General features: G+C 42.1%; 1 protein-coding gene across 1 annotated transcript; it reads left to right on the top strand.

The window, feature by feature from the left end:
- Positions 1-4676: 4676 nt before the first annotated feature.
- On the top strand, positions 4677-7936 carry LOC124694821 (2-hydroxy-6-oxononadienedioate/2-hydroxy-6-oxononatrienedioate hydrolase-like). The gene is made up of 4 exons (XM_047227758.1): positions 4677-5423; positions 7210-7305; positions 7417-7484; positions 7595-7936. Exons 1-4 carry the CDS (start codon positions 4677-4679, stop codon positions 7740-7742), a joined length of 1059 nt encoding a protein of 352 aa, XP_047083714.1. The 3' UTR covers positions 7743-7936.
- Positions 7937-25358: the final 17422 nt, after the last annotated feature.

The raw sequence follows: 25358 nt of genomic DNA, 5'->3' as shown, positions 1-25358 counted from the left end.
TACTTGTGGGTCATCAAACATGCTAACGGTTTTTACTGACCATTCAAACCTAGTGTTTGCTGGACTTAATGCTCGTTGTTAGGGTGGAGCCATGGTTTAGCACACTGCGTCATCGTCATCCACTCCTGGCGGTGGTAGATGTACTCCATGCAGCACACCATGGTGGGGATTGGTGGCATGGGCCTACCGCCAACATTCGGCTTCCACCTGTTCGCCCTTATGTTGTATGACAACCCATTGTTGTCGTGTTGGGCAAGTACGGCCACCTATTGCACGGAAGGCCGTGTTTTCCAGTGGCTCACTATATTGCCTCCAACATGCATGTCATCGGAGGTGAGGAGTGGGAGGGACGGCGTCGCCGCGCTGGTGGAGAATGGCAACGCAACGCGCAAGGATTGATATATAAAGCGATCGGGCAGTAGGTGGGAGTGCTGGTGTGCATTAACGTCGGTGTCGGTTTTCTTTGAGAAATTAATCATTGGAGCATGAGGAATCTGAAAAGAAAGAAACGATTTCATCTTCAAAAGTATTAGGCCGACTTGGTCATCTTGGAGGGCAAGAATGCAATGTGATCTTCAATTGCTAAGGTTTCCTTAAAACCTAGTAGATTCCATTCTCAGTCTTATAGATAGAGTCTATTTTTTCTTAGATCTTTTATAAAAAGGTGTTCACACCTTCTCATGTAAAGCTTTGTGTTTGATTAATGAAATACCAGTAGGAGCCTCTCCTACTTTTTTCGGTCAAAAAACGCCAGTGTCGGTTCAATGGCAGCGACGCGTGGGGAAGTGACAACGCTCGCTTAGGAAACCGGCGTGGTGGGTGCGGCATTAAACAATGTTGATCACGGCTTCACGACAGTGTGTGCCGATGATAAGATAGATCCACCATGATAACTCTAAAGCTTCCATATACTTCTTCATGGTATTCAGCCAAGATGTTTCCTCCATTGGTGCCAATTCCCATGGAAGTCACCAACATTTATGGATAACCAATCTTTTAGCATCATCTCCTAATCATCATCTCCATAACCAATTTTCCCATTATGACTTTGTTTAACATCAGTTTCTGATTCGTCCCTATGTCCACCCAAGGCCTCGCCTAGCACGAGCGCAGCCACGAACCCAAACCCTAGCAGCTCTCGGTGGCATACTACAACATAATATCAACAATCAACAAAAAAGAATCACATCAACCATATGCATCCTTATTCAAACGGATAAGATCACAAACATAAGACCAAGATAAGCGGAAAAATAAATGATATGCATATCCCATGACCCCAATCCTACTGTGTGTTGAATTTTAAATAGTTAAGTGAATCAAACTTCAATTGTTAGGCAGCCAAGAGAAAAATTAAAATATGATTATAGCATGTTATCTTTTTCTTTAGTCTGTCAAGATATCTACAACCTAGGCTTTGATACCAACTATAACATCATCAAGTTCTATTTACGTGGTGATGGTGTCTGTGGTGATGGTGTCTGAGCGTGTCTGGCACCCTAGACACCCCGAAGGTTGGGCCAAACAAGGCCATGTGGAGCTATTTTTTTAATCACGTGGACAAATGGGGCGTCGTTGGAGGCAGATGCTCTTAGTTTGGAAGTGACATGCTTGCTCGCCAATATGCTTAATCGTGCATGTGACAGTTAAGGAGGTTCTAGCAACGGGTCCACTGAATATTGCATTTAGAAGACCGTAACAGGGACGGACGAGTTACACCGTGCAAAGGCTACATGTCCTCTAAAAAATGAGTGTTACATCTATTTTAAAGCGTACAAGGATCCTCTATTTAAAGAAGTCTTTCTTAATTAACCCTCACGAGACCTTTACAATTTGGATTAAATTTTGCATAAACATATTTATTGCGGGTAGTTCTTGCCAAAGGTGTTGTTTGTTCAAAAATTGAAACAACCATTTGTTAAGTAAGCATTTGTTTTTATTTCAATATTTCCAACCACGAGTCCAACTTGATCTTTGCGTCTAAAAATAATGTCCTATGTAGTTAGTTTATATTTTCTCTTATGCTCATCACAATGTTAAAAAGAAATCTTGGACGGTAATAGTACATTCTCTTTTGCACCCCCTTTGCAAACTTCAGAAAAGGTTAACGTAAACATGAGGAGACTAGTAAAGAACAGTGTTGATAAGAACCAAAAGGTTGTTATTTCGATTACTTTTTTTCTCAAAACGATCTTCAGTATCCACAATTGACAGTAGTAAATAGAAATACCCAAATAATGGAAAGGAAAGTCCTTTCCGAAACAAATATTTTTCACTTTTTGTGAAAAATAGTCTTAGGACCGAATAATTGCTCAAAAGTACATGAAATTAATTTCAAATTCCTATCTTTTTCAATACCATGCTCCATGAAAAGAATTGTTGCGGAAAGGAAGAAATGGCATTTTAAATAATATTATGATCATGCATTGGTAGACACAAGGAAATGCACAGTGGATTTGTAAGCTATATAGATTGTCTAGTAATGGAGTATGTATATGCAGTTCATGCATACCCATCCCGATCGAGCTTAAATTAGGTCTATGCACCCATCATTTGGCAGCCGCACTACCACCACGTGTACTTGAACTGTGAATCGCCCGTAGAAGCCACGCCGCAGCTTCGAGCGTTGGAAGTCAAGCCAAAAGTCCGCTGATTTGAGGTCAACGAGGAAAGCTAGTTGATGCTCCATCTGATGCTGCTCTGTGTGGACTAACACTAGTACTGTACTTGCAAAGTCTTACAGATGTAATTGTGCGTACCGCCTACGTCGTCTCGGCCGTAGACTACCGACTCCGACAAGCAACTAGCCATGCGGGACACGCAAATATTGAAGCTGCTTGGAATAATACCCGAACTCGTGTGGTTGTAGAGTATGTACTATATTTTTACAAAAAAATCATCAATCTATTAATAATCATCAACCTAGTATAAATATTTCAAAAGGTAAAGTAAATTACAAATTAGTACTTGGATCTACTAGCGATGACTACAAACACTAGCACGAGCCAAAGACGCGCCGTTGTCCTGCCCCTCCATCCCCGAAGCCGAGCAAAGCTTATCGTAGTAGAGCTTGTTGTAGATGTTCGAAAATGTTTACAAACCAATTTGCAAATCATCGATCAGATACAATCAGAAGCAAAGATGTGGCCGATAGCAAGAAAATGTCGTTTCACTCTGTAGGTGTCAGGCCGCTAGGGCTGCCGTGTATGTTTTGCTTTTTCCTCTTTTTGATCAGGTCGAGTTTCACAAACCTGTATTCTGCTTAATTTGTACTATATACCCTTTTTGGCCTTTTTCTCCCTTCTTAATATATATACATGTTATGCTCATGCATAGTTCCCAAAAAAGCGCTCATGTCAGTCTGACATGTTGCCTGCTGGTTGGCGGCCATACTCCTCCACTCCTGTTCAGCTATGACTTCCATCGGCAAAGTATCATATGATCCAACAGCGAGGACTGTCTAGTGCACGGGAGGTTCCGGGCACGTGGGTGTCGTTAGATTCACATTGTTTTATGCTTTGCGATTCATGCAGACTAGTAACATTAAGTTTCATTATGTTTAGAAGTCACATTAAGTTTCATTATGTTTGGAAGTCTGAGATGTATTGATTCGTAACGAAACATAGTGATTTCGTGTGCGGGATGTCCCGTGCACCGAACAAAATCATTTCTCCGCATGATCCCAAGCTATACATGATAGATTGATAGGACAACTCCCCAAAATTACAAATTAGAAGTTTCTAAAAAAATTTTTGTTAGCGTTCACATGATCAGTGTTTACAATCCTTAGAATTTCGGAACAAAATATGAGATGCACAGAGACTCAGGGAGTAAATCCAACATGAATAGTGTCGTAGAAAGACAAAAGCACGAGATACTATTCACATATCAACTTGTTTTTCATTTATCCATGTGTATTTTAAATTTTATTCTAAATTTTTTGGAGCTTGTAAGTACACATCTTGTGAACAGTCACAAATTTTCTTCAAACTTTAAGAACCTTTTAAATTTGAATTTTATAAAGTGATATCATGGTATCGCATATATAGCTTGGGGCCATATGTGATATTTTCCCGCTTCTGAATCCGTCAGGCGAGGCGACAGATATATGCAATGGAAATCATTTGGGTGAGTGGAGTACTAGACTACAGTGAACACTATCGAAGAGAGATTAATTCTTGACTGATCGATGCATGCCTGAAACGTTGCTCATAGCAACGGACGGTCCACTCGTGTTCAGCTATGACTTGTGGAATCCGTTAGGCGAGGCGACAGAGATATGCAACGAGAAACATTTGACTGAGTGGAGTAGATCACCTCCAGTGCAGTGTCGAAGAGAGGAGATTAGTTCTGGACTGATCGACACCGACCGCGTTATATGCAGCGCGCGAAGACAGAACACTGTGTCGAGGACGCCGGCATTTGCACGGCAGAACTACTCCTTGCCTCTCTAGCGTGCACGCATCGTCACATCACATGGATCATCTATACATCGTTACTAGTGTATATGTCCAAGACTCCAAGTCCATCTGAGGATGATGAGCTAGCAGGACTAGAGCACAACCGAGCAAGAGTCTGTCGTATATATACATCGCGGTCGCGCCGAGAAAGAACGACGTGCACTGCAAAGTACAAACGTACGAGACACCATCCAGCTCTCCGGCCGGACCGTAATCATGCACGCGCGATCCGGATCAGCCGCGGCGGCGACCGGCGCCACCGTCAACGCCATGAAGCAGCAGTCGACACTCTTCGCGCTGCTCTCCCTGTCGCTGCTCCTCGTCCGCCTGCTCCTCCGCCTCCGCCTCGCCGCCTTCCGCGACGCCGCGCTCACCCTCCACCTCCTGGCGCGCCTCCGCATCCGCCCCGTCACCGTCCGCCTTCCGGGCCCGGACGGCACCACGCTCCGCTTCTGGTGCCCGGCCTCCCCGTCCTCCACCACCACCAAGCAGCCGCTCCTCCTCCTCCACGGCTTCGGCGGCGACGCCAAGTGGACGTGGGCGCACAACTTCGCCGCCCTCTCCCGCAGCTTCCACCTCTACGTGCCGGACCTCGTCTTCTTCGGCTCCCACTCCCGCTCCGCCTCGCCGCTCCGCTCCGTCGCCTTCCAGGCCCGCTGCGTCGCCGACGCCATGCGCCTCCTCGGCGTGCCGCGCTACCACGTCGTCGGCATCAGCTACGGGGGCTTCGTCGCCTACCGGATGGCGGCCGTGGAGGCCAGGGAGTGCGTCGACAGGCTCGTCGTCATGACCAGCGCCGTGGCCGCCACGGCCCGGGAGATCAGCGCGCTGGCGGCGCGGGAGGAGATGGCCGTCGAGGACGCGCTGCTGCCGGACACCGCCGCCGGCCTGCGCCGCCTCGTGTGCCGCTCCATGCACCGCCCGCCGAGGCTGCCGGACTTCGTGCTCCACGATTTCATCCAGGTTAGCTAGCGCGCGCTGTTAGTACTGTAGTAATTCTGTTTGTCTGATTCAGATTTATTTTATTTTATTTTTTTGAACCCAGATCGATTGTTTGTCTGATTTAGCTAGGTTCATTTTACTATGCATGCCTCGGTCGGTGAGACGCAACTTTTGTTTTCTTTCGACCGGTGATGATTCACATACTTCTAACCATGCATGATGAGATTAACTTGTTTGCGACGATGCCGCTGGTTCAGAATGCATGTGCTTGCGTTAGCGCGAGCTAGGTTTTACACGTGTCTTCATCAACTTTCTTCGGGTATGTCTTCTCAGTCGAGTCAAAATTTATTTAGTCTCGTCAGATGATGTAATTAAATCTCAGTTGTAGACCACTGTTAAAACTTATGAGTAGCAACAATAACAAAGCAAATCTAACGGTTTATAGAATTTTGCATAATTGCATCTCCACTTGCAAATGAAAAAAGAATCTCGGTTGTAGCAGCACTTATAATCAAAAACCTCAGTTGCAATCTAATTTGCAACTTATGTACATGAAACACGATGCCATGGACTGAGCACTAACTTATCATGGGTATAACTAGTTCTCAGTCAACTCACATGATATCATTGAATCTCAATTACAACACATGTTCTAACTAATTGTTAGCATAAACTACGAAGCAAATATAAAGGTTTGTAGGCATTTTACTTTAGTTACAACCTCACTTGCAACTAAAAAGTTATAGTTGCAACCCAACTTGTAATTAAAAGAAAATTCTTCGAAACTCAAATGCATCCATAACCAATGGCGTAGCAAAAAAAAGAAACATCTTTGGATGGTCATGCTTTGGCGTAGCATAGAAAAATCTTTGGATGGTCATACTTTGGCGTAGCGTAGAAAAATCTTTGGATGGTCATGCTTCCGGTCATCTTTTTGTGCTCCATAATCTTTGGATGATCATGCTCTTTAAAAAAACATACCACGTCTGTTCATAAAAAGATATCTCAGATTTGTTTAAATTTAGATGCATATAGATATTATTTAGCATATAAAACATTCAAATTTAATATATATTTTCATGACCGGAAGGACTATATAGAATGGAGGTGATACCGTGATAGTAATCAGTCAGCGTACTGACGAGAGACAGAGTGAGAGAAGGACAGCAGCTGCACTCCGGGAGTAGCTGAGATCTGGATCGACGTGCATGCCGCCCTCGATTCCTCTGGTCTCTCTGCACGGTCCACGTGCCGCGCGTCCGTACAAAACACTTGCTAGCACACACCACTACCGTCCATTGCAACAGACCCAAACTTGCGTCGATCCAGGAAAAGAACAAGCTAGCTAGCATCTTCATCACCGCCATCACCGTTGATCCAGAAGTGTATTTTGAATGAAAAAAATCAACTTATTCCGAGCTGCAGTATATGCAGCACGTCAGTGCCACGTACCTATACGGCGGCAAGTTCCGAGGACCAGGGACGTACCCATATGATATCCAGCAGAGCAGACGACGATGGTAGTGCTATCAATCAACAGTGTAGACTCTGCAGTGTAGGATGGGTTAGCGATCCAACTTAAATACACGGTCATGGGTGCCCTTGCTCTGTACTGAATACACGTCAATACAGGACAACACGAATGTACATGGAAACGTTTAATTTAAAATTTTAAGGTTTTCAACTAGCATTTTTTAAATATTGCAGAAAACGGATGCAAGTTCACCCGGGTTCATCCTGATATTATTTAGCATCTCCGTAGTCTATATATACTGAATTTTGATTGCACACGCGCGCTCTGTTGCAGCTGATGTTCGTGGACCAGAGGAAGGAGAGGTCGGAGCTGCTGCGAGAGTTGCTCAAGAACGGAGCCGGCATCGATCCCCTCCCGGTTCTCACACAGGTCCGCTAGCTGCATATCGCAAGCAACCTCCATTAACATCTTATTTCCCCTTTATATCCTGCTATTTCATATAAGTAATTAACACGGTTCAGTTCTGCTGTATTCGATCAGCGAACACTAGTCCTTTGGGGGGACAAGGACCAGGTGTTCCCTGTCGACCTCGGCTACAGGCTGCAGAGGTAAAACCACCCATGGACTCTGCACTGCACCATGCTGCTTCCATGAATCTGATGTGGTGACTGCAGAGGTTTAACACTCGCTGTGTTTTCCCGTCAATTGCTGGATGTAGGCATTTGGGAGATGAGTGCAGGCTGGAGATCATCAAGGACGCAGGTCACGCGCTGCAGCTGGAGGGAGCCGGCAAGGTTAACGGCTTCATCAGGTCCTTCCTTCTCGACGCGCCGGATGGGCCGGAATTTGGCTTTGCCCGAAATTGAAGCCCGCTCAGGGCTTGCAGGAAAGCGAACCACGAACTTTGTATTGATATCCCGAAAGGCCCGTATACGGAATTATGGTACCAATATTTCGGTGGAGATATTGCAGTACCGTAGTAGTATGTCAAAACTAAGTGCTACCTGGTGTGGCTGTGGCGGGGTGAGATAGCAAGATGATACCATGTGAATGCACCCGACCGAAAGGAAGTTCAGTAAGAGGACTAGATCAGGTTACCACGAGACCAAAAAAATCCTTTTATCTAAAGAGACCCAGTTTGGAAATGCACATAATCGATGTGAAAATTTCCTTTAAAAGGTTCTCTATGGGGTTCCAGTAAATCAATGTGGCATCCTTTTATCTAAAGAGATCCAGTTTGGAACTCTTATATAGTTATATGCACATAGTGGATGTGAAAATTTTCTTTCAAAGATTCTCTCCGGGGTCCCAGTAAATAAGTGTGGCATTTTTCATGCTTCCGCCGGTTGAGCCCTGACATGAAAACACCCCTCAAACAAGTAGCCACCCAGAGTCCCAGACCATGATCTGAATGCATGCAAATATCAGGACATACCGACCAAGGTACTGAAGATCATGATTCTGGATCAGATCGATATCCATTAGGCAATATCGCAAATCGTAGGATCATAAATAGCAAAGCCATAATCGTGGATTCTACTTCCGAACTCATAGAATCGATCCAATCTAGTTAGATCTTAAAGTCATTAAACCGTATAATAGAGGAATCGGGATTCTCGTTACCATGATACCAACCGTTCTTGAAGCTAATGAATAAAATAAATCCAAGCGTAAGCTTTTGCCTCCGTTTGAATTTTTTTATACATGTGAATAACATACTAACGAGTAAAAGCATGTCCCTTGTATTTTGTAAAAAAGCATATCATTTGCTAGCCGCAAAATCTAGTTGTTACACAATAAACTAGAGTACATTTTATTGAACTTAAAATAGAACTTTGACACACCAATATTCTAGAAGAAAAAAGCTCTGACATATCTTACAGATGGTTATAATGTTTTACAAAAAGTTATGTGGATATGCTAGTATTTTTTAATTTTAAGATATTCAAAAGATGTAATTTTTCTGTACTTCAAAATATTAAACCATACGCAAGCTACGGACTTTATACTATTATTTTTCTAAATATACTCTGGTATTCAGCTATTGAAAGCAGGTCCTCATACTATCATTTTTGAAATACACTCAGCTCGTCAGCTATTCAAAATAGTGGTATGGACTTCAAAGGGGATGTTTGCTTTGAGCAAAAAACCTAGTTGCTGCCTCTTGCAACCACATGTCTCCTCCATTCCCGACTAGCAATCGACGGTCCAGTCTTCTCTTAGCCAAGCTCTATGCTGCCTCTGGAACTCCGGATTATCACCGGAGTTAGAACATCATTGTTTAAACGATAGGGAAGTCGCCGGTGGAAGACCAATGATGTTATTGTAATGGTTTTGTTCTACTTAATTTATGGTTTTTGTCCTTTTCGCAAACAAAAATATGCTTCCTCTACTGAAAACAAAGGCATTTGTCCTTTGACATAATGTGAAAAATATTACATATTCCCTCAAAAAAGTTTCTTAACTTTATCTAGATACGGAGATAGAAATATATGTTTTAGTTGTAGGTACATCCGTATTAGAAAAAATTGAGCAGCATTTTCTTGAGAAGGCGGAAGTAGTTCAGTTTGCAAACTTGGGCTCTACCCCACACAGACCTTTTAAAATGAGTTTGTCCTTGCTGGAAGAACAGTGCTTCATAAAGGTATTTCCGTATGATTGCGTGATGTTCGAATCTCACAGACTGTTTCACGTTTGTTGCTATGGCTGAAGTGCAAGTTGCGTTAAATCTTCAAACTACCATTTCTTTTATTGTTGGGTGGTTCTTGTCTAGATCAAGTAGTACTATATTCTTTGAAGTTGATGATGGGATTATTTGTTCCATCTGCCCAGTTGATGTATACATATATATAGCTTAGAAGTTTCTATAGCACGAGAACTCATACTGTCCTCCCTTTATCGTTGTTCTTCTTTGCCTGCTTGATCAGTGCTTCCTTTCATGAAAAAGAAACGGAGCGGGCATCTCTTTCACTTGACGGCTACTCTTCTCCTCTGCATCACTATCTGCTCCAAACTTTCTAGTATAAAATTGCCTCTCGTTAACATAGGCAATTTCTAAAGGCGGTGCTATTATTTGCCTTGGACTAAGCTAGTGACGGTTAGTCCTTTCTATCTGATGATCTCTCACACTCATGCACGGTTCGGCCAGCATGGCAGGTTTACAGTGCTGAGGCGTCACCGACCGTGTCCCCATTGAAAGCACCTCCGATCCATAGCCGACTTTTCCGATCTTGCAATTGATTAACGTGTTTCGATCAACAAGTTCGGTCCACTCAAGTCTCAACCACCCTTCTTCCCCTTGCAAACCTGGAAACTGTGTGAGGCTGTGAACCGTCCATTTTGTTATATTGTGATCAAATTCATATACTAAAGGGAGGCTAACTTCTGACGAGCGGAGCGAGGCTCGTCGCCGGGTAAGCTTGGACCGAAGCATAGCGGAGCGGAGTCTGAAGTTAGCCCATACGCCCTGCAGGGACGCCTGCGAAGGGGGGTGCAGGGGGCGGCAGCTCCCGCGGTACGGTACGGATCGTTAGCACCGCCTATATATACATCTTGTAAGCCACCGGCTAGCGTTTATCAGATTACAACATAACCCACGACGTTTGTAAACACTCCCCGATATAGTGAAGTTTTGCTGGCTGGCGTCCGTGGTTTTTTCCCCTTCAGCGTTGGAAGGGGTTTTTCACGTTAAATCTTGTGTCTCCGCTGCGTTTACCTTTATCGTTCTTCGTTATTTGCTTGTCGCTTTTATAACAAGTGGTATCAGAGTCCTCTTTCAATCTAGGGTTTTGCGACATGTCTACCTTGAAATTCGATTTACCGCAGCTGGATTATACCACGAGATTTTCTCTGTGGCAAGTGAAGATGAGGGCGATCCTTACCCAATCTTCTGATATGAATGAAACTCTTGATGGATTTGGCAAGAAAGATGCCAAGACCTGGACCGACGATGAAAAGGGGAAAGACCGTAAGGCTTTTTCATTAATTCAGCTTCATCTATCCAACAATATCTTGCAGGAAGTGCTGGATGAGAAATCCGCAACGGCGCTGTGGTTGAAACTGGAATCGATCTGCATGTCCAAAGATCTAACCAGTAAGATGCACATGAAGATGAAGTTGTTCTCGCACAAGCTGCAAGAAGGTGCGTCAATGATGAATCACCTATCGATCTTTAGAGAGATCGTTTCTGATTTGCTGTCCATGGAGGTAAAATATGATGATGAGGATCTCGCTCTTATACTGTTAGTCTCGTTGCCTAATTCTTTTGCGAATTTTCGAAACACCTTGTTATACAACCGTGAAGAACTAACCCTTGCCAAAGTTTATGAGGCCCTCCAGTAGAGGGAAAAGATGAAATCTATGGTGCAGGTAGAGGGTTCGTCATCTAATGCAGAAGCACTGCAGGTCTGAGGAAGGACCGAGAACAGAAACAACAACTACAAAAGAGAAGAGCAAGACCGACAGAGGTCGGTCAAAGTCCAAGGGACGAGATGGTAAGTTCTGCAAGTATTGTAAGAAAACTAGCCAAAATATTGATGATTGCTGGAAGTTGCAGAACAAAGAGAAAAGAAACGGTACTTACCAACCGAAAGACAAATCTGATGGTGATGGTAAGGTTGATGTTGTTTCCAGTGATAATTCTGATGGCGATTGCCTAATTGTGTTTACTGGTTGTGTTTCTGGAAATGATGAGTGGATCCTTAATTCTACATGTTCGTTTTATATTTGCTGTAACAAAGACTGGTTCAGTTCCTATTAGTTTGTGCAGAGTGAAGATGTTGTGCGTATGGGAGATAACAACCCATGTGAGATCGTGGGCATTGGCTCCGTTCAGATCAAGATGCATGATGGCATGACACGCACTCTGACAGATATGAGACACATACCTGGCATGGCTAGAAATCTGATCTCTCTCAGTACCCTTGATGTTGATGGGTACAAACACTCCGGTTCTCAGGGAGTTCTGAAGGTATCAAAAGGTTCTCTCATTCACATGATTGGTGATATGAATTCTGCAAAATTATATGTTCTTAGAGGTAGCACTTTGTCTGGTATTGCTGCTGTTGTTATTCCCGATGAACCTGGTAAAACTAATCTGTGGCATATGCGTCTTGGACATATGAGTGGACATGGCATGGCAGAATAACACATGAGAGACCTGCTAGATGGCTGCAATTTGAGTAAGTTTGAGTTCTGTGAGCACTGTATTTTTGGTAAGCATAAAAGAGTTAAATTCAATGCTTCCGTTCATACCACTAAAGGGATTCTAGATTATGTGTATGCTGATGTGTGGGGATCTTCCCGCAAGACTTCTCTTGGTGGTGCAAATTACATGCTTACTATCATAGATGATTACTCCAGAAAAGTGTAGCCTTTCTTTCTGAAACATAGATCTGATCTGTTTGATGCTTTTAGAAAGTGAAAAGTTATGGTAGAGAAGCAAACAGAAAAGAAAGTTAAATTGCTTCGTACTAACAATGAAATGGAGTTTTTTTCTACTGTTTTCAATGATTATTGCAGCGACGAAGGCATTGTCAAGCACCACACCATCCCATATACTCCTCAGCGGAATGGTGTGGCGGAGAGGATGAACAGAACCATCATCTCCAAGGCTCGCTGCATGTTGTCCAATGTTGGTATGCATAGACGTTTTTGGGCTGAAGTAGCTTCCACCGCTTGTTACTTAATAAATAGGTCACCTTGCATTCCGCTTGATAAGAAAACTCCTATTGAGGTATGGTCTGGTTCACCTGCTGATTATTCACAGTTGAGAGTTTTTGGTTGCACTGCTTATGCTCATGTTGATAATGGAAAGCTAGAGCCTAGGGCTATTAAGTATGTGTTTCTTGGTTATGGTTCAGGATAGAAAGTTTTGCATAGCAGGAATATTGTCTTTAATAAGGCTGTCATGTTTTATAAGAGTTCATCTACAGATGTTACTGATGTTGTTGATTTTTCTGATAATTATGATAATGAACAACAGAGGATTAGCGTGCAGGTGGAGCACGTGGAGGAGAAAGAAAATGATGTTGCTGAAAATGATAACACTGTTGTTCAGCACTCATCACCTGTTTTGCAGCAAACAAATAGTTTCATTGCTGCTGATAGACCGAGGCGTAACAAAGGTCCATGTCCTCGTTTAAATGAGGAATGTAATCTTGTTCATCATGCTTTGAGTTGTGCTGAACAGGTGGAGCCTTATACTGAACCTTCTACATATACTGAGGTCGTTGCATCCGTTGATCACGTGAAGTGGATTTCTACTATGGAAGAGGAGATGCAATCACTTGACAAGAATGACACATGGGATGTTGTGTCATTGCCTAAATAAAAGAAAATTGTCCGCTGTAAGTGGATATTTAAAAGAAAGGATGGTTTGTCTCCTAATGAGCCTCCGAGGTTTAAGGCAAGGTTAGTAGCAAAAGGTTTCAGCCAAATTCCAGGTATTGATTATAATGATGTATTCTCTCCGGTTGTGAAGCATAGTTTCATTTGTGCATTCTTTGGTATTGTGGATATGCATGATCTTGAGCTTGAGCAGCTGATGACGCGTAAAGCACACGCCCGTTGGGAACCCCAAGTGGAAGGTGTGATGCGTACAACAGCAAGTTTCCCTCAGTAAGAAACCAAGGTTTATCGAACCAGTAGGAGTCAAGGAACACGTGAAGGTCGTTGGTGATGGAGTGTAGTGCGGCGCAACACCAGGGATTCCGGCGCCAACGTGGAACCTGCACAACACAATCAAAATACTTTGCCCCAACGTAACAGTGAGGTTGTCAATCTCACCGGCTTGCTGTAAACGAAGGATTATGTATAGTGTGGAAGATGATGTTTGTTTGCGAAGAACAGTAAAGAATAATATTTGCAGTAGATTGTACTCAGATGTAAAAGAATGGACCGGGGTCCACAGTTCACTAGTGGTGTCTCTCCAATAAGATAAATAGCATGTTGGGTGAACAAATTACAGTTGGGCAATTGACAAATAAAGAGGGCATAACAATGCACATACATATCATGATGAATACTATGAGATTTAATCAGGGCATTATGACAAAGTACATAGACCGCTATCCAAGCATGCATCTATGCCTAAAAAGTCCACCTTCGGGTTAGCATCCGCACCCCTTCCAAGTATTAAGTTGCAAACAACGAGACAATTGCATTATGTATGGTGCGTAATGTAATCAACACAAATATCCTTAGACAAAGCATCGATGTTTTATCCCTAGTGGCAACAAGACATCCACAACCTTAGAACTTTCTATCACTGTCCCAGATTCAATGGAGGCATGAACCCACTATCGAGCATACTCCCTCTTGGAGTCACAAGTATCAACTTGGCCAGAGCCTCTACTAGCAACGGAGAGCATGCAAGAACATAAACAACACATATATGATAGATTGATAATCAACTTGACATAGTATTCCATATTCATCGGATCCCAACAAAAACAACATGTAGCATTACAAATAGATGATCTTGATCATGATAGGCAGCTCACAAGATCTAACATGATAGCACAATGAGGAGAAGACAACCATCTAGCTACTGCTATCGACCCATAGTCCAAGGATGAACTACTCACACATCAATCCGAAGGCGATCATGGTGATGAAGAGTCCTCCGGGAGATGATTCCCCTCTCCGGCAGGGTGCCGGAGGCGATCTCCTGAATCCCCCGAGATGGGATTGGCGTTGGCTGCGTCTCTGGAAGTATTTCCATATCGTGGCTGTCGGTAATAGGGTTTTCGCGACGGAGTGTTTAAGTAGGCGGAAGGGCAGAGTTGGAGGCGACACAGGGGCCCCACACCATAGGCCGGTGCGGGCCCCATGCAGGCCGCGCCGCCCTATGGGTACGAGCCCTCGTGGCCCCACTTCGTATCCCCTTCGGTCTTCTGGAAGCTCCGTGGAAAAATAAGACCCTGGGCGTTGATTTCGTCCAATTCCGAGAATATTTCCTTTGTAGGATTTCTGAAACCAAAAACAACAGAAAACAGCAACTGGCTCTTCGGCATCTCGTCAATAGGCTAGTGCCGGAAAATGCATATAAATGATGTAAAGTGTGTATAAAACATGTGAGTATTGTCATAAAAGTAGCATGGAACATAAGAAATTATAGATACGTTTGAGACGTATCAAGCATCCTCAAGCTTAGTTCCTACTCGCCCTCGAGTAGGTAAACGATAACAAAGATAATTTCTGAAGTGACATGATATCATAATCTTGATCAATACTATTGTAAAGCATATGAGATGAATGCAGTGATTCGAAGCAATGGTAAAGACAATGATTAAACAACTGAATCATATAATAAAGACTTTTCATGAATAGTATTTTCAAGACAAGTATCAATAAGACTTTCATAGGAGTTATCTCATAAAGCAATAAATTCTTAGTAGAAAGCTTTGAAGCAACACAAAGGAAGATATAAGTTTCAGCGGTTGCTTTCAACTTCAACATGTATATCTCATGGAAAATTGTCAACACAAAGTAATATGATGAATGCAAATAAGCTAGTATGTACGAATCAATGCACACAGTTGACACAAGTGTTTGCTTCTAAGATAGAAAGAAGTAGGTAAACTGACTCAACATAAAGTAGAAGAAAGACCCTTCGCAGAGGGAAGCATGGATTACTATTTTTGTGCTAGAGCTTTTCATTTTGAAAACATAGAAACAATTTTGTCAACGGTAGTAATAATTCATATGTGTTATGTATAAGACATCTTATAAGTTGCAAGCCTCATGCATAGAATACCAATAGTGCTCGCACCTTGTCCTAATTAGCTTGGATTTACATGGATTATCATTGCATAACATATGTTTCAACCAAGTGTCACAAAGGGGTACCTCTATGCCGCCTGTACAGAGGTCTAAGGAGAAAGTTCGCATTGGATTTCTCGCTTTTGATTATTCTCAACTTAGACATCCATACCGGGACAACATAGAAAACAGATAATGGACTCCTCTTTAATGCATAAGCATTCAACAACAGATAATATTCTCATAAGAGATTGAGGATTAGTGTCCAAACTGAAACTTCCACCATGATTCATGGCTTTAGTTAGCGGCCCAATGTTCTTCTCTAACAATATGTATACTCAAACCATTTGATCATGATAAATCACCCTTACTTCAGACAAGACGAACATGCATAGCAACTCACATGATATTCAACAAAGGTGTAATTGTTGATAGCGTCCCCAGAAACATGGTTACCGCTCAACAAGCAACTTATAAGAAATAAGATACATAAGCTACATATTCAATATCACAATAGTTTTTAAGCTATTTTCCCATGAGCTATATATTGCAAAGACAAGGAATGAAATTTTAAAGGTAGCACTCAAGTAATTTACTTTGGAATGGCAGAGAAGTACCATGTAGTAGGTAGGTATGGTAGACACAAATGGCATAGTTTTTGGCTCAAGGATTTTGGATGCACGAGAAGTATTCCCTCTCAATACAAGGCTTAGGCTAGCAAGGTTGTTTGAAGCAAACACAAGTATGAATCGGTACAGCAAAACTTACATAAAAACATATTGCAAGCATTATAAGACTCTACATTGTCTTCCTTGTTGTTCAAACACCTCACCAGAAAGTATCTAGACTCTAGAGACCAATCATGCAAACCAAATTTTAACAAGCTCTATGTAGTTCTTTATTAATAGGTGCAAAGTACATGATGCAAGAGCTTAAACATGATCTATATGAGCACAACAATTGCCAAGTATCAAATTATTCAAGACATTATACCAATTACCACATGAAGCATTTTCCGTTTCCAACCATATAACAATGAACGAAGCAGTTTCATCCTTCGCCATGAACATTAAAAGTAAAGCTAAGAACACATGTGTTCATATGCAACAGCGGAGCGTGTCTCTCTCGCACACAAAGAATGCTAGGATCCGATTTTATTCAAACAAAAACAAAAATAAAACATACAGACGCTCCAAGTAAAGCACATAAGATGTGACGGAATAAAAATATAGTTTCACTAGAGGTGACCTGATAAGTTGTCGATGAAGAAGGGATGCCTTGGGCATCCCCAAGCTTAGATGCTTGAGTCTTCTTAAAATATGCAGGGAGGAACCACGGGGGCATCCCCAAGCTTAGACTTTTCACTCTTCTTGATCATATTGTATCATCCTCCTCTCTTGACCCTTGAAAACTTCCTCCACACCAAACTCAAAACAAACTCATTAGAGGGTTAGTGTATAATCAAAAATTCACATATTTAGAGGTGACATAATAATTCTTAACACTTCTTGACATTGCACAAAGCTACTGAAAGTTAATGGAACAAAGAAATCCATCAAACATAGCAAAACAGGCAATGCGAAATAAAAGGCAGAATCTGTCAAAACAGAACAGTCCGTCAAGATGAATTTTTCTGTGGCACTTAACTTGCTCAGATGAAAAATCTCAAATTGAATGAAAGTTGCGTACATATCTGAGGATCACGCACGTAAATTGGCAGATTTTTCTAAATTACCTACAGACGGGACTGCTCAATTTCGTGACGAGAAGAAATCTGTTTCTGCAGCAGTAATCCAAATCTAGTATCAACCCTACTATCAAAGACTTTACTTGGCACAACAATGCAATAAAATAAAGATAAGGAGAGGTTTCTACAGTAGTAACAACTTCCAAGACTCAAATATAAAACAAAAGTGCAGAAGTAAAATAATGGGTTGTCTCCCATAAGCGCTTTTCTTTAACGCCTTTCAACTAGGCGCAGAAAGTGTGAATCAAGTATTATCAAGAGATGAAGCATTAACATCATTACCAGGGGCGTTGGGAGTTTCCTCAACAATGCATTGTATCTGGTCTATGTAAGTAACTCCTCTTTGTATGCTTTTAGGCTTACTATTCTCATCAAACAAATTTCCAGGAAGCATAGTTATTTTCTAGAGCTTCATGCATTCCTAGGAGCTTACTAGGTGTCGGTACTTTAATCTCCCCACCATCATTGACATTATTAGTGTACTTTATTCTATCCATGTTCATCTTTTCAAGTGTTCTTGCAAAATCGGTGAAAAGACCAAGCCTCTTATGCTTAATAAAAACTTTTCTAGCTTCTTTAGCTATATCACCAAATTCTCTAAGAAGAACATCTAAAACAAAATTTCTCTTTTCTCCCATTTCCATATCGGAGAGTGTAAGAAACATATGTTGAATTATAGGATTGAGATTAACAAATCTAGTTTCCAACATGTGTACTAAACAGGCAGTAGCACTTTCATAAGTGGGAACAGCTTTTACCAAGGGTATATCTTAAAAATCTTCATCCATACTGATACGTCTCCGACGTATCGATAATTTCTTATGTTCCATGCCACATTATTGATGTTATCTACATGTTTTATGCACACTTTATGTCATATTCGTGCATTTTCTGGAACTAACCTATTAACAAGATGCCGAAGTGCCGATTCGTTGTTTTCTGCTGTTTTTGGTTTCAGAAATCCTAGTAAGGAAATATTCTCGGAATTGGACGAAATCAACGCCCAGGGTCCTATTTTTCCACGAAGCTTCTAGAAGTCCGAAGGAGAGACGAAGAGGGGCCACGAGGGGGCCACACCCTAGGGCGGCGCGGCCCCCCCTTGGCCGCGCGGCCCTGTGGTGTGGGGCCCTCGTGCTGCCTCTTGACCTGCCCTTCCGCCTACAAATAGCCTCCGTGACGAAACCCCCGATGCCGAGAGCCACGATACGGAAAACCTTCCGGAGACGCCGCCGCCGCCGATCCCATCTCGGGGGATCCAGGAGATCGCCTCCGGCACCCTGCCGGAGAGGGGAATCATCTCCCGGAGGACTCTACGCCGCCATGGTCGCCTCCGGTGTGATGTGTGAGTAGTCTACCCCTGGACTATGGGTCCATAGCAGTAGCTAGATGGTTGTCTTCTCCCCATTGTGCTATCATTGTCGGATCTTGTGAGCTGCCTATCATGATCAAGATCATCTATCCGTAATTCTATATGTTGCGTTTGTTGGGATCCGATGAATAGAGAATACTTGTTATGTTGATTATCAAAGTTATATCTATGTGTTGTTTATGATCTTGCATGCTCTCCGTTACTAGTAGATGCTCGGCCAAGTAGATGCTTGTAACTCCAAGAGGGAGTATTTATGCTCGATAGTGGGTTCATGCCTGCATTGACACCGGGACGAGTGACGGAAAGTTCTAAGGTTGTGTTGTGCTTGTTGCCACTAGGGATAAAACATTGATGCTATGTCTAAGGATGTAGTTGTTGATTACATTACGCACCATACTTAATGCAATTGTGCTGTTGCTTTGCAACTTAATACCTGGAGGGGTTCGGATGATAACCTCGAAGGTGGACTTTTTAGGCATAGATGCGAGCTTGGATGGCGGTCTATGTACTTTGTCGTAATGCCCAATTAAATCTCACTATACTCATCATGATATGTATGTGCATGGTCATGCTCTCTTTATTTGTCAATTGCCCAACTGTAATTTGTTCACCCAACATGCTTGTTTATCTTATGGGAGAGACACCTCTAGTGAACTGTGGACCCCGGTCCAATTCTCTTTACTCGAAATACAATCAACTGCAATACTTGTTTTACTGTTTTCTCGCAAACAATCATCTTCCACACAATACGGTTAATCCTTTGTTACGGCAAGCCGGTGAGATTGACAACCTCACTGTTTCGTTGGGGCAAAGTACTTTGGTTGTGTTGTGCGGGTTCCACGTTGGCGCCGGAATCCCTGGTGTTGCGCCGCACTACATCCCGCCGCCATCAACCTTCAACGTGCTTCTTGGCTCCTCCTCGGTTCGATAAACCTTGGTTTCTTTCCGAGGGAAAACTTGCTGCTGTGCGCATCATACCTTCCTCTTGGGGTTCCCAACGAACGTGTGAGTTACACGCCATCAAGCTAGATTTACGGCGCCGTTGCCGGGGAGATCAAGACACGCTGCAAGGGGAGTCTCCACTTCTCAATCTCTTTACTTTGTTTTTGTCTTGCTTAGTTTTATTTACTACTTTGTTTGCTGCAATAAATCAAAATACAAAAAAATTAGTTGCTAGTTTTACTTTATTTGCTATCTTGTTTGCTATATCGAAAACACAAAAAAATTAGTTACTTGCATTTACTTTATCTAGTTTGTTTTATTTACTGTTGCTAAAATGGCCAACCCTGAAAATACTAAGTTGTGTGACTTCACAACCACAAATAATAATGATTTCTTATGCACACCTATCGCTCCACTCTGCTACTACAGCAGAATTCTTTGAAATTAAACCTGCTTTATCGAATCTTGTTATGCGAGAGCAATTTTCCAGTGTTAGTTCGATGATGCTGCTGCCCATCTCAATAATTTTGTTGAATTATGTGAAATGCAAAAGTACAAAGATGTAGATGGTGACATTATAAAATTAAAATTGTTCCCTTTCTCATTAAGAGGAAGAGCTAAAGATTGGTTGCTATCTCTCGCCTAAGAATAGTATTGATTCATGGACTAAATGCAAGGATGCTTTTATTGGTAGATATTATCCCCCTGCTAAAATTATATCTTTGAGGACTAGCATAATGAATTTTAAACAATTAGATACTGAACATGTTGCTCAAGCTTGGGAAAGAATGAAATCTCTGGTTAAAAACTGCCCAACCCATGGACTGACTACTTGGATGATCATCCAAACCTTCTATGCAGGACTAAATTTTTCTTCACGGAATTTATTGGATTCAGCTGCTGGAGGTACCTTTATGTCCATCACTCTTGGTGAAGCGACAAAGCTTCTTGATAATATGATGATCAATTACTCTGAATGGCACACGGAAAGAGCTCCACAAAGTAAGAAGAAACCTTTGGGGAAAGTTGATAATGTTCGCATTACCGTTAACAATAACCTTGTCCCCGTTGATTTTGTTGTCTTGGATATTGAATGCAATGCATCTTGTCCAATTATATTGGGAAGACCTTTTCTTCGAACTGTTGGTGCTACCATTGATATGAAGGAAGGTAATATAAAATATCAATTTCCTCTCAAGAAAGGTATGGAACACTTCCCTAGAAAGAGAATGAAGTTACCTTTTGATTCTATTATGAGAACAAATTATGATGTTGATGCTTCGTCTCTTGATAATACTTGATACACACTTTCGCGCCTAGCTGAAAGGCGTTAAAGAAAAGCGCTTATGGGAGACAACCCATGTTTTTACCTACAGTACTTTGTTTTTATTTTGTGTCTTGGAAGTTGTTTACTACTGTAGCAACCTCTCCTTATCTTAGTTTTGTGTTTTGTTGTGCCAAGTTAAGCCGTTGATAGAAAAGTTCATACTAGATTTGGATTACTGCGCAGAAACAGATTTCTTTGCTGTCACGAATCTGGGCAAAATCCCCCTGTAGGTAACTCAGAAAATTATGCCAATTTACGTGAGTGATCCTCAGATATGTACGCAACTTTCATTCAATTTGGGCATTTTCATTTGAGCAAGTCTGGTGCCATTTTAAAATTCGTCAATACGAACTGTTCTGTTTTGACAGATTCTGCCTTTTATTTCGCATTGCCTCTTTTGCTATGTTGGATGAATTTCTTTGATCCACTAATGTCCAGTAGCATTATGCAATGTCCAGAAGTGTTAAGAATGATTGTGTCACCTCTGAATATGTTAATTTTTATTGTGCACTAACCCTCTAATGAGTTGTTTCGAGTCCGGTGTGGAGGAAGTTTTCAAGGATCAAGAGAGGAGTATGATGCAACATGATCAAGGAGAGTGAAAGCTCTAAGCTTGGGGATGCCCCGGTGGTTCACCCCTGCATATTCTAAGAAGACTCAAGCGTCTAAGCTTGGGGATGCCCAAGGCATCCCCTTCTTCATCGACGACATTATCAGGTTCCTCCCCTGAAACTATATTTTTATTCCATCACATCTTATGTGCTTTTTCTTGGAGCGTCGGTTTGTTTTTGTTTTTTGTTTTGTTTGAATAAAATGGATCCTAGCATTCACTTTATGGGAGAGAGACACGCTCCGCTGTAGCATATGGACAAGTATGTCCTTAGTTTCTACTCATAGTATTCATGGCGAAGTTTCTTCTTCGTTAAATTGTTATATGGTTGGAATTGGAAAATGATACATGTAGTAATTGCTATAAATGTCTTGGGTAATGTGATACTTGGCAATTGTTGTGCTCATGATTAAGCTCTTGCATCATATGCTTTGCACCCATTAATGAAGAAATACATAGAGCATGCTAAAATTTGGTTTGCATATTTGGTTTCTCTAAGGTCTAGATAATTTCTAGTATTGAGTTTGAACAACAAGGAAGACGGTGTAGAGTCTTATAATGTTTTCAATATGTCTTTTATGTGAGTTTTGCTGCACCGGTTCATCCTTGTGTTTGTTTCATATAAGCCTTGCTAGCCTAAACCTTGTATCGAGAGGGAATACTTCTCATGCATCCAAAACACTTGAGCCAACCACTATGCCATTTGTGTCCACCATACCTACCTACTACATGGTATTTTCCGCCATTCCAAAGTAAATTGCTTGAGTGCTACCTTTAAAATTCCATCATTCACCTTTGCAATATATAGCTCATGGGACAAATAGCTTAAAAACTATTGTGGTATTGAATATGTAATTATGCACTTTATCTCTTATTAAGTTGCTTGTTGTGCGATAACCATGTTCACCTGGGGACGCCATCAACTATTCATTGTTGAATTTCATGTGAGTTGCTATGCATGTTCGTCGTGTCTGAAGTAAGAGCGATCTACCACCTTATGGTTAAGCATGCATATTGTTAGAGAAGAGCATTGGGCCGCTAACTAAAGCCATGATCCATGGTGGAAGTTTCAGTTTTGGACAAATATCCTCAATCTCAAATGAGAAAATTATTAATTGTTGTTACATGCTTATGCATAAAAGAGGAGTCCATTATCTCGTTGTCTATGTTGTCCCGGTATGGATGTCTAAGTTGAAGAATAATCAATAGCGAGAAATCCAATGCGAGCTTTCTCCTTAGACCTTTGTACAGGCGGCATAGAGGTACCCCATTGTGACACTTGGTTAAAACATGTGCATTGTGATGATCCGGTAGTCCAAGCTAATTAGGACAAGGTGCGGGCACTATTAGTATACTATGCATGAGGCTTGCAACTTGTAAGATATAATTTACATGATACATATGCTTTATTACTACCGTTGACAAAATTGTTTCATGTTTCCAAAATCAAAGCTCTAGCACAAATATAGCAATCGATGCTTTTCCTCTATGGAGGACCATTCTTTTACTTTATTGTTGAGTCAGTTCACCTATTTCTCTCCACCTCAAGAAGCAAACACTTGTGTGAACTGTGCATTGATTCCTACATACTTGCATATTGCACTTATTATATTACTTTATGTTGACAATATCCATGAGATATACATGTTACAAGTTGAAAGCAACCGCTGAAACTTAATCTTCTTTTGTGTTGCTTCAATACCTTTACTTTGAATTATTGCTTTATGAGTTAACTCTTATGCAAGACTTAATTGATGCTTGTCTTGAAGTGCTATTCATGAAAAGTCTTTGCTATATGATTCACTTGTTTACTCATGTCATATACATTGTTTTGATCGCTGCATTCACTACATATGCTTTACAAATAGTATGATCAAGATTATGATGGCATGTCACTCCAAAAATTATCCGTGTTATCGTTTTACCTCGCTCGGGACGAGCAGAACTAAGCTTGGGGATGCTGATACGTCTCCGACGTATCGATAATTTCTTATGTTCCATGCCACATTATTGATGTTATCTACATGTTTTATGCACACTTTATGTCATATTCGTGCATTTTACGGAACTAACCTATTAACAAGATGCCGAAGTGCCGATTCTGTTGTTTTCTGCTGTTTTTGGTTTCAGAAATCCTAGTAAGGAAATATTCTCGGAATTGGACGAAATCAACGCCCAGGGTCCTATTTTTCCACGAAGCTTCTAGAAGTCCGAAGGAGAGACGAAGAGGGGCCACGAGGGGCCACACCCTAGGGCGGCGCGGCCCCCCTTGGCCGCGCGACCCCGTGGTGTGGGGCCCTCGTGCCGCCTCTTGACCTGCCCTTCCGCCTACAAATAGCCTCCGTGACGAAACCCCCGCATCGAGAGCCACGATACGGAAAACCTTCCGGAGACGCCGCCGCCGCCGATCCCATCTCGGGGGATCCGAGAGATCGCCTCCGGCACCCTGCCGGAGAGGGGAATCATCTCCCGGAGGACTCTATGCCGCCATGGTCGCCTCCGGTGTGATGTGTGAGTAGTCTACCCCTGGACTATGGGTCCATAGCAGTAGCTAGATGGTTGTCTTCTCCCCATTGTGCTATCATTGTCGGATCTTGTGAGCTGCCTATCATGATCAAGATCATCTATCCGTAATTCTATATGTTGCGTTTGTTGGGATCCGATGAATAGAGAATACTTGTTATGTTGATTATCAAAGTTATATCTATGTGTTGTTTATGATCTTGCATGCTCTCCGTTACTAGTAGATGCTCCGGCCAAGTAGATGCTTGTAACTCCAAGAGGGAGTATTTATGCTCGATAGTGGGTTCATGCTCGCATTGACACCAGGACAAGTGATGTAAAGTTCTAAGGTTGTGTTGTGCTTGTTGCCACTAGGGATAAAACATTGATGCTATGTCTAAGGATGTAGTTGTTGATTACATTACGCACCATACTTAATGCAATTGTCTGTTGCTTTGCAACTTAATATCGGAGGGGGTTCGGATGATAACTCTGAAGGTGGACTTTTTAGGCATAGATGCAGTTGGATGGCGGTCTATGTACTTTGTCGTAATGCCCAATTAAATCTCACTATACTCATCATGATATGTATGTGCATGGTCATGCTCTCTTTATTTATCAATTGCCCAACTGTAATTTGTTCACCCAACATGCTGTTTATCTTATGGGAGAGACACCTCTAGTGAACTGTGGACCCCGGTCCAATTCTCTTTACTGAAATACAATCAATCGCAATATCTGTTTTACTGTTTTTCGCAAACAATCATCTTCCACACAATACGGTTAATCCTTTGTTACAGCAAGCCGGTGAGATTGACAACCTCACCTGTTTCGTTGGGGCAAAGTATTTTGGTTGTGTTGTGCAGGTTCCACGTTGGCGCCGGAATCCCCGGTGTTGCGCCGCACTACATCCCGCCGCCATCAACCTTCAACGTGCTTCTTGGCTCCTCCTGGTTCGATAAACCTTGGTTTCTTTCTGAGGGAAAACTTGCTGCTGTGCGCATCATACCTTCCTCTTGGGGTTCCCAACGAACGTGTGAGTTACACGCCATCACATACTAACATGGGTGAAAAATGCTTCTATATTATCTCTTCCAATGATAGACCCTCGTCCTACCGGTATATCTTTCAGAGTGAACTTAGGAGGAAACATGATGAAATAAACAAAAAGGTAAATAAAGTAAATGCAAGTAACTAAATTTTTTTGTGTTTTTAATATGGA

Source organism: Lolium rigidum, chromosome 3 (genome assembly GCF_022539505.1).
Source record: "Lolium rigidum isolate FL_2022 chromosome 3, APGP_CSIRO_Lrig_0.1, whole genome shotgun sequence".
NCBI lineage: Eukaryota > Viridiplantae > Streptophyta > Magnoliopsida > Poales > Poaceae > Lolium > Lolium rigidum.
The sequence above is the reverse complement of the archived record's forward strand: the minus strand, read 5'-3'. Positions and strand labels throughout refer to the sequence as shown.

Coding starts and splice junctions, on each gene's coding strand:
- LOC124694821 (XM_047227758.1), top strand. CDS start 4,677: ATGCACGCGCGATCCGGATCAGCCGCGGCGGCGACCGGCGCCACCGTC. Junction 5,424..7,209: donor TGCTCCACGATTTCATCCAG/GTTAGCTAGCGC, acceptor GCTCTGTTGCAG/CTGATGTTCGTGGACCAGAG. Junction 7,306..7,416: donor CCCTCCCGGTTCTCACACAG/GTCCGCTAGCTG, acceptor GTATTCGATCAG/CGAACACTAGTCCTTTGGGG.